The 9,913-nt window shown below is 35.9% G+C and overlaps 1 protein-coding gene across 1 annotated transcript; it reads left to right on the top strand.

Moving 5' to 3' along the window:
- Window positions 1-528: 528 nt before the first annotated feature.
- LOC131031131 (probable polygalacturonase) lies at window positions 529-4,063 on the top strand. Its single transcript, XM_057962168.2, has 5 exons — window positions 529-1,306; window positions 1,418-1,538; window positions 1,623-1,797; window positions 1,920-1,990; window positions 3,115-4,063. The coding sequence occupies exons 1-5, from the start codon at window positions 968-970 to the stop codon at window positions 3,762-3,764; spliced, it is 1,356 nt and encodes a 451-aa protein (XP_057818151.2). The 5' UTR covers window positions 529-967; the 3' UTR covers window positions 3,765-4,063.
- The last annotated feature ends 5,850 nt before the right edge of the window (window positions 4,064-9,913 follow it).

Below are 9,913 nucleotides of genomic sequence, written 5' to 3'. Positions count from 1 at the left end.
ATATGAGGGGAGAGAGAGAGAGAGTCTCAAACATCATTTGTCTAATGAGCATATTGAAGGCGCCATCTATGAGTCCAATAGATTGCACTGACCCTATAGTGTGTTTCATAAGTTAGTCTTATAAACACGCGACAATGTCTATGCAATCGACAAAACGACTTCTTTATTCATTAGCAAAACACTTTCAACAATTAAAAAGAGTTTAATTTTGTCGATTGCATAGCCATTTCATAAACACACTATGAGGCTGGTGCATTCTATCAACGCCATGAACCCATATTGAATACTGATCTCATGAATAAATACATGCAAAAGAAAAATAGAAAAAATTGAATAAACCCATTACACATACCAAATTGTGATTTATAAATGATGATAGATGGATATTTAAAACATTCAATAAAATATTTTTAAATAAATTTGGTGAACTCATAAATTATAAAAGTACATACATTCAATGCTCTTTTAAGACCTTTGGATACTAATGAAGACCACTAAGATAACCAGTCCATCATGAGGTTTCAATTACGGTCCAATTCTAGGTCCGTTTGAGGGGAATGTAGGTCGGTTGTACACGCAAAGCCTAAACGGATAGATAGAATAACAATTTGGAAAGCATTCAACGGTTGTTTTGCCGATATCGAAGGAAGGAACATCCAGTAAATCTGTCGGCTGCTTTACAGCTTGCACGCTACTCACACAGTATAGACAAAATCAATCAGTGACTTGCACATGCATAATCTTTTCACCATACAACATCAAATTCTATGAAATCACCGAGCCTCGAACCTTGCACCTCTCTATACAGGCCATACTAGTACAAACAATGAGCAAATGACAATTTACCCCTGCTAAAAGCTTGGCCCTGGCATCTATCATTCCAACCATTCTGCTTGAGATTATCTGTTCAAATTCTTGTGTTTGAGCTTCTGCTGTTAGATTTTTCTTCCTAGATTTTCCTTGTCCAATGATGTTACAAAAAGTGTTCCTTTTGGGGTTAATTCAATGGGCATTTATAGTAAGCTGTGCCAGAACTGCAAATGGTGTCCCGGAGACCTGTGCCGGAATAGTGCCGATGAAACGGCGGCAGCACACAATGTCTATCAGACGATTTGGAGCGATAGGCGATGGGAGAACCCTTAATACGCAAGCGTTTCAGGCTGCAATCAGTACTATTCGGAAGCTTGACAATATTGGGGGAACTTTACTTTATATTCCAACTGGAATTTGGCTTACTGGAAGCTTCAATCTTACCAGTCATATGACTTTGTATTTGGCAAAGAATGCCGTAATAAAGGCTTCGCAGGTGCGATTTGGACTTTAAGCTGCTTCTTTGTACTGAATTCTCAGTTTTACCTGTTTTGATTTCAGCTTAAATTGCTGGATCTCTAGATTAATGTTTATAATGGATGAACAGGATACAGGGGCGTGGCCGGTGATTAATCCGCTTCCCTCATACGGCAGAGGGAGGGAGCGTCCAGGCGGAAGGTATATTAGCTTTATACACGGAGACGGCCTTGAGGACGTTGTTATCACCGGTGATTCTCTTCTCCTGCCTCGCTTAACTAGTAAATTTGTTTTGTTTTGTTTTGTTTTCTTACTTGTTTTGGTTGTTTTTGCAGGTGAAAACGGGACCATCGATGGACAGGGTGAAGTGTGGTGGAATATGTGGCGAGACGGCTCTTTGAAGTATACCAGAGGGAATTTAGTCGAAATTATGAACTCAAGAGATGTTATAATCTCTAATGTTGTTCTTCTGAATTCGCCATTCTGGAACATACATCCCGTCTACTGCAGGTCAGTTTGGGATTTTGCATTACTGTTACAGTTCAGGCGTTTTGTATTACTGTTCCAGTTCAGGGTTTATTTTAAGCTAGGGTTTCTGAATCTTTTGAGTTTGATTGTTGTTTTGGTGACAGCAACGTAGTGATACGCCGAGTGACCATTTTAGCTCCAGCAGATTCACCGAATACAGACGGAATCGATCCTGGTATGTATGGATCTGGATTTTATCCCCTTGGATGGGAATTTCAGTAGCTGATTTAGTGTAGTTTCTGGAAGGTAAATATGAGAGCCTCTAGCCAATAGCTAGAATATGTTGCACATATTTACAGCTATTCTCTGGAAACTTAGTGCACCAGTTTGTTACTAAATGTAAAATTGACACTCTCTGAAAACATAGTGCACCTATTTGCTATTAAATGTAAAAATCATTCTCTGAAAACTTAGTGCACTTATTTGCTACTAATTATAAATTTCCTTATCTCTGAAAACTTAGTCCACCTATTAGCTACTAAATGTAAAGTTCACCGTGTCTGAAAACTTAGAGCACCCCAAGATCTGATTCTGGATTGGCAAAGCTTTAAGGACATGTAATGCTTTATAGAGCTACCTTGTCTCATAAAACATGACTAATATTTTGGCAATACTTTTTACTAAGCAGGTGAGGATAATCCTCACACCCTCCTTCCAGCAAAAAATTTCTGTTCTTAAAAGTAGCAGCTCCATTTTATAAGGGAAGTAATCGCATTCCAATTTTTTGGAGATACATTAGGGTTACCTTTTATGCACTGTTGAGCTAGCTATTATTTCATGGATCCCATTGGCCATTCTGGTCCATTTGTAGACATTAATGTCTAAACTAAATTAATTTAAACTGGTCACTTGCAGCAAATTTTGAAGCAGCCACCTCTGTATGAATTATCTGTCCTCTCAAAATTTACATAAATCTTCCACTTATAAGTCTCTTTCTTTTAGCACATTTAACATTATTGAAATTTGACACCAATTGGTTAGAATAACAGTTTGATACAGAAGTGATCCTGTCAAAATTCACCCATTACCTGGTAATTGTGAACACAGAACTATGCTTGGGTGCTCTTGTCACTTGAGCTACCTGTTGTGTTGTGGTTCAGGGCATGACTTTTTTTTCTTCTTAAATTATGATGTCTGCTTCAAATCATACAGGTTTTATTTTCAAGCAGGGTCATTACTCATGATGGTGCTTACCCAACAAAGCTTTATCCATGGCAATTGCCTTTGTTAATGTAGATAAATTGAATTGGTAGAGAAAATCATGATGTTACACTAACTAAAGTTGAATTGAGTATGCAGATTCCAGCTCAAACGTTTGTATTGAAGACAGCTATGTGAATAATGGGGATGATGTAGTAGCCATAAAAAGCGGCTGGGATGAATATGGAATAGCATATGGGCGCCCAAGCTCCAACATAATAGTTCGTCGAGTAACAGGCATCACATCAGGCTTTTCAGGCATTGCCATCGGCAGCGAGACTTCAGGTGGCATCCGTGACATTCTTATACAGCATGTAAACATTCTCAACTCTGGAACTGGCATTAGACTCAAAACCAATGTGGGTAGAGGTGGCATCATTACAAACATTACAATCTCAGACATTTACATGGAGAATGTTGGAACAGCAATCAAATTCACAGGCAATACAGGAGACCATCCAGATGAAAGATATAATCATCTGGCTGTGCCTGTGGTGAGGAACATTGCAGTGAATAATGTTGTGGGCAGAGGCATTGGTAGTGTGGGTTCCATGGAGGGTATCAAGGGATCTCCATTTCAAAACATATGTTTGTCAAACATTATGCTTCAAGGAGCTGGTCAAGAGCTGACATGGAAGTGTGAGGAGGTGGTGGGATCTTCATTTGGCACTATCACTCCTCCTCCATGTCCACAGCTTGAAAGCCAAATGTCTTCTTTCTGCCACTCATCATATCTGCGTTACCATTGATTCTTTCTGTATCACTTCATTCTTTAGGCTCTTAAATAAATTAGGCATCTCCCTACGTTCTGTCCTGTATTCCATGGAGCTGTTATCTCCTCTTTAATTTGAGCTTAACCCAATTGAATTCTCTGTGTTATGAGGATTATTTAGTGGTAAAATTGATATCAAGATGAACATTATTATTGTAAGCATAAGGGCAATTATTTGGTTGAATTGTTCTATACAATTTATATTTGTAATCATTATGCTTCAAGGAGCTGGTAAAAGAGCTGACATGAAGTGTGAGGACGAGGAAGGTTCTTCAATTGGTATTATTGCTCCTGTTCTATGTCCACAAGGTAACTGCCAAATGTCTTCTTTTTGCTACTCATCTTATCTAGGCAAACCATCGATTACATATCATTCCATTATTTAGGCTCATAAAGTGAGCACTATTTAGGAATCTCCTTACATTTTGTCTCATAAAGTGAGCACTATTTAGGAATCTCCTTACATTTTGTCTGGTCTTCGTGGAGCTGTTAGCTCCTCTTTTATTTGACGTGACTCAATTGAAATGCTGAGTGTAGTCTCGGCATGACTAAATACATCCTTTAAAGAAAAAGAATTAAAAAAATATATTGTAAGAATATAATTTTCAATAAAAAAATATATATATATATGAATTTTAACATAAAAAGAAAAAGATGAGGCGCAACATGTAAATATGTATGACTAAACTACATCTTTTAAAGAAAAGATGTAAAAAAAAAAATTATTAGAATATAATTTTCAACACAAAAAGTAAAACAAAAGTATATATATATATATATATGAATTTTAACATAAAAGAAAAAAGAGGAGGTTTAGCTCAACATGTAAATATTGCTATACATCTTGCTCATATTTGTAACTTAGAAATACATAAGAAAATATTAGAATTTATCCATGTCTCAGCTACAAATTTATTAGGATTTCTCATTAACAAAGATTAAATCTAGTTCATCTAGTCTTTTATATAGAGACACATTGATCACCATCAAAACAATGTGCTAGATTTGCATGAGGGAAAATAGAAAAGAAGAGGCTTTCAAATGAAAATGTAAAATAATGACATATCTCTAAAAATTGCACCATTATTTTTGAACTTAGAGACTATATAAGGGGAGGTCCTCAACTTAATATGTGAATATTGTCGTACATGTTTTTTCCCAATAATTTGTATTGGATTAAAGAATTAGATTACAATAATAGACATCCATTAAAGGCACAATAAACACAATAAAAACAATAACCCTTAAGAGATTAAAGAGGTTACAACAATGGAGGCCTAACTTGAAAAACAAGCATGAAAATTTACGTACAACCAAAGATCAAGAGCATCATACCTTGAATGAAGATCATAGTCTAATGTTCATACATATAGTAGATTGACCCAACATCAATTATGAACATGGAAAATAAAACCTTAGAATAAAATTTACTAACAAGAAACTAGCATCATTGGCAATGGTTTGAATTATGTATACATAATTAGCTTTGTTAACTAGCTTAGAGTTGTGTAATTATGTCTTCTAGCTTGGCTTCCAAGGCCTAAATCCACATTTGTAGGTGATTGGCTTGTATTTGAATTTCTACGATAGCTCAACGAGAATTAATCTTACTAACCTCCCTTTCTTGGACAAAGATCCTTGCCATCGCCCTTCCTTCTCTCATCACATTCTCCAAGTTATTGTGAGTCCTTGAACAAGGGAAATTCTCATCTTATCCATAGGATGGTCAATATCATCCAACAAGTGAACACATAAATATTGGCATAAATCATTTTTTTTCAATAATTTTTATTGGATTAAAGAATTAGATTACAATCATAGATATCCATTGAAGGCACAATAAACAAAATAAAAAGAATAGCTCATAGGAGATGTTCAAATATGTTACAACAATGGAGCCCTAACTTGGAAAACCATCATGAAAATTAACTTACAACCAAAGATAAAGAGCATCATACATTGAATGAAGATCATGGTCTGAGGTTCATACATCTAGTAGATCAAACCAACATCGATTGCGAACATGGAAAACAAAACCTTAGAATCAAATTTATTAACAAGAAGCTAGTATCATTGGTATGGTTTGAATAATGAATACATAATTAGCTTATAGTTGTGTAATCATGTCTTCTAGCTTCGCTTCCGAGGCCTAAATCCACATTTGTAGGTGGTTGGCTCTTATTTGAAATTCTTTGTTGGCCTTCAGTAGCTCAATGAGAATTAATTTTACCACTACCTCCCTTTCTTGGACAAAGATTCACACTATAACCCTTTCTTTTTCTCTCATCACGTTCTCCATGTTATTGTGAGTCCTTGTTGAACAAGGGAGATTCTCATCTTATCCATAGGATGGTCAATATTATCCTCTGATTTGCCATACATAGTTGCATCAGGACAATCCTAATTGTCCATTGAATCAACATCTCAATCACCCTCCATTATACACATGTTAGGATTATCATCTAGACTATTGCGAATGGGAAATTGGAGTCTATTGAACGAACTTTGGTATTAATTGTCTGAATTTGAGGTTGTAGACTTTGAATACTTTTACCAAGATTAGAAATGCTTTCAAGAAACAAGCAATTTGATGATATGGAGGGATAAGTTTGAACAAATCATTTGAGCTTAAATTTGAAGGGGTAAGTAGTTGTGAAAGAAGACAACAAGGTAGCAATTTTTTTTCAAAGGAAGTAAAGGATAACCTCTCTACAAGTCTAAGTGATGATATTGTGGTGGGAGGAAAATCTAAGGAGGGTAATTCTTCATGAACAAGACTAAGACAAAAGAGGAGTGTGGAGAAGAGAGAACACCACAAGTTATGGGCATGGGGGTGGTACCAAAAGGAATGCTTACTAGATTTTGTTTTGGTGCAAAAGGGACAAGCTAAGGGGAAGATGAAGGAGATGCATTCTTTGATAGGAGATTTGATATGGAGAACTTTCCATGCTATTAATCAGGATTGATTGTTGATTTTGGATTTTTAAAATTGGAATCTTAACTTGTTCAACTTTATTTGATTGTAATTACACTTCCATTTATTATTGAGTTGAGGTATCAACGAGAGTGGATATGCCTATGATTATTCTTAGGAGGGAGAATTTAATGGTTTACTTGTTGCACCACCTCAAATATTTTAAGAAGTTATCATGACATGAGGAAAACAACAAATAAGAAATTTTGGGTGTAATAAGCTATTAGATTTTCAAAAGTGGATTATTCTTTGTCGGGGCCATATTATATTGAGATTTGAGTCGCTGCTAGAATTTCTAGATAGACATAAGGTCCCACAAATCATGAAATACTTGAATTCCTTTTTTAAAAAGATGTTTGTCTTTAAGATTTTTAATAATGACAAGGGGTTTGTCTTCTAGTTGGATTAAGTGATTCTACCAAATGAAAGAGGTTACAAAGCTTAGGCTATGACTCGATGTCTAGTCATACCAAGAAAAACTCTTTGAAGGGCTCTGCCAAGAATGACCGAATCAAGTCAAATGGAGCAAACCCATGAGGTTTGAAAAAGGGTCCAAGAAGGAGCATATCTTTCTAATTAATTGAAGCCCAAGAGTGCCTAGTTGTAACATATTGAATGCAATGTCAAACCACATGTTTCCAAAGGGCCTCTTCTTTTGAAGCCCTCAAATCCATTTTGTAGTAAGACAGATGCCCTAAGTATGAGGGTCTATAATTCTAAGTCCTCCTCCTTCTTTTGGCTAAATGCAATAAAACCACAAAGTGGTAGGAAGTCTATTTTTTCTCGTTTTGGCTAGAGGAAGCTCTTGATTAGTAGGGTCAATTGATTGTATTAGTTTTTAGAGGGTGACCAATAGGAAGAAATGCAAACATGGTTGGCCTGTTAATGCATGATAGCCTCGGTAAGATAAATGATTGAATGAGAGATAAATGAAGTCTCTCATTCAATCATCTATCCTATCGATAAACTATGATGAAGACTTCAAGCTATTGTTCCTTCATTTGATGATCATTCTTCAATTTGTATATATTCAACCATACTTGCAAAGTTCGATCAATGCTTAACTACCGATAATTATCGATTGTAAATCTCATAGCACAGAATACCGATTGGTATCGGTTTACGTTAAACATATTAACTGTGAACACCGATTGTTATCGAACTTAACCAATGCACTCCTATTAATATCGGTTAGTATATTAACTGTGAACACCGATTGTTATCGAGCTTAACCAATGCACTTCGATTAATATCGGCTAGTATATTAACTATGAACACCGATTGTTGTCGGGCTTAACTAATACATACCGATTAGTATCGGTTGTCTTGCATATGATAGACACACCGATTAAGTATCGGGTGGTTTGTTAATTGATATACACCGATTGGTAAATAATACGATAATTCAAAAGGTGCGATCAAGTAATATCTTGATCGGTCATGTCTAATAGACATGATCGGTCAAGGTATTGCTTGATCCTCCTTGCATATATATATATATATATATATATATATATATCAATCGACATTTGTGAGAAGGACATTGAAATCAATAAATGCTCCTCTCATCTGCAACATACAAGACTATAATCAGATTTATCATATTAAAGATATAACACATATTTGAAAGAAAAGATAACCTTGAATATAACTTACATCTTGAATTGAGAATTGAATAACATTTACATGGCTAAGATGATTTTTTTGGCAACTTGTATTTGTCTAGCCATGGGTAAAAAGTAGTGAGTCCTATTTAAGAATTTGTACTTGATCTTAACCATGAACCATTTCCACATATCTTTGGTCAAAACTCCAATACCAAATGGATTAATAGGTATGTAGTAATAGTACCATGTTTCAAGCCCGGACAGGTAGCAGAGTTGGCTTGGACCATGGGTTTGCTCCCCATTGGTCTCGAGTTCAACTCTAAGGCTTGGATTCAACCGATGGGCTTGGCTGACGGGCTGCTTAGCTCATCTCCAGGGACTAGTCTCGCCTCAGCTCGCCCCATAATGGGAAACCAGTGTCGCTGGGCTGAGTCGCGGGGATATCCTGGGTGACTAAAAAAAAAAAAGTACCATGTTTCACTTCACACTATTCACTAGGGATCCGAGGAGGTCATGGGTTGGGGTGAGTCACAATGAACTTAGTTATGCATGGCTAGATTCTAGATTCAGGAATTGTACAAAAAAGGATCCAATATCTCTCATGTGTGAGTAACTTCATCAACTAAATTTTGAACAAATAGCATGGTGTTATTAACAAAGTGAGATTGAGAGCTTTTGCATCACCTAGCAATGAGATACCATGGAAAATTTTACTAAAGTGTGCATGTTGAAAAAGATAGTTGAGAGCATTAGTTGAAGGACAAATAGGAAAGGAGCAACGGGCAACCTTGGTGGGTAGATTTTTGTAAAAGGAATAGGGGTAAGATGACTCCATTAACAATAACTTTAGCATTTGCACCCATAAATAACATATTAGCTTGATTATGGATTTTGGGTCCAAAACCTAATTATTTTAACATGTCAAGAATGAAGGGCCAATGGATGCAATCACAAGATTTATCAAAATCAAGCTTTATAATTAGCATATCTTGGTCCATTTGTTGTGCCCATTCAATCATTCCCATGCAAGCACCAAGTTGTCTAAGGTGAATTTACCTCCAAGGAAGCTAGTTTGTTCAAGCCACACAATCTCTTGTGTAATGTATTTAATACAATGAATAAAAGCTTTAGCAATGATTATGTATGAAGTAATGAGTAAGGTTTTGCCATCTATTCATAGGACCGGGTTTGATCAAACTTGATTAATAACAATGCCCAAAGAACCAATTTGAATGCTCTTTAGGTACACATAATAAACATATTCTCCAATATGGTGCCAATGTGCTCTATGGAATCAATTGGATGCTCATCTATTCTTGGAATTTTTAAAAAAATTACATTGAAGGAATTCTTCAATCTCTTATACAAAGAGAAGGTGGTCAAAGAATTTTTGTATTATGGGTATGTTTTTTAGGGGATGCAACAAGCTACACTTTCCTTGGGGATGATGAGAAGGTAATCGTCGATAAAAAGGTTTTTGAAATGATCATATAAGTTTTGCATAATAACATAGTGGCTAGTCTACAAGGAGCCACTAGCTAATTT

Source organism: Cryptomeria japonica, chromosome 7 (assembly GCF_030272615.1).
Source record: "Cryptomeria japonica chromosome 7, Sugi_1.0, whole genome shotgun sequence".
Lineage (NCBI taxonomy): Eukaryota > Viridiplantae > Streptophyta > Pinopsida > Cupressales > Cupressaceae > Cryptomeria > Cryptomeria japonica.
This window is presented reverse-complemented; position numbering and strand designations above follow the sequence as displayed.

What these genes read in the sequence shown, in the direction of transcription:
- LOC131031131 (XM_057962168.2), top strand. Translation starts at nt 968, where the DNA reads ATGATGTTACAAAAAGTGTTCCTTTTGGGGTTAATTCAATGGGCATTT. An exon ending in CCGTAATAAAGGCTTCGCAG is followed by an intron (nt 1,307 to 1,417) that starts GTGCGATTTGGA and finishes ATGGATGAACAG; the next exon opens with GATACAGGGGCGTGGCCGGT. An exon ending in TACAGACGGAATCGATCCTG is followed by an intron (nt 1,991 to 3,114) that starts GTATGTATGGAT and finishes TTGAGTATGCAG; the next exon opens with ATTCCAGCTCAAACGTTTGT.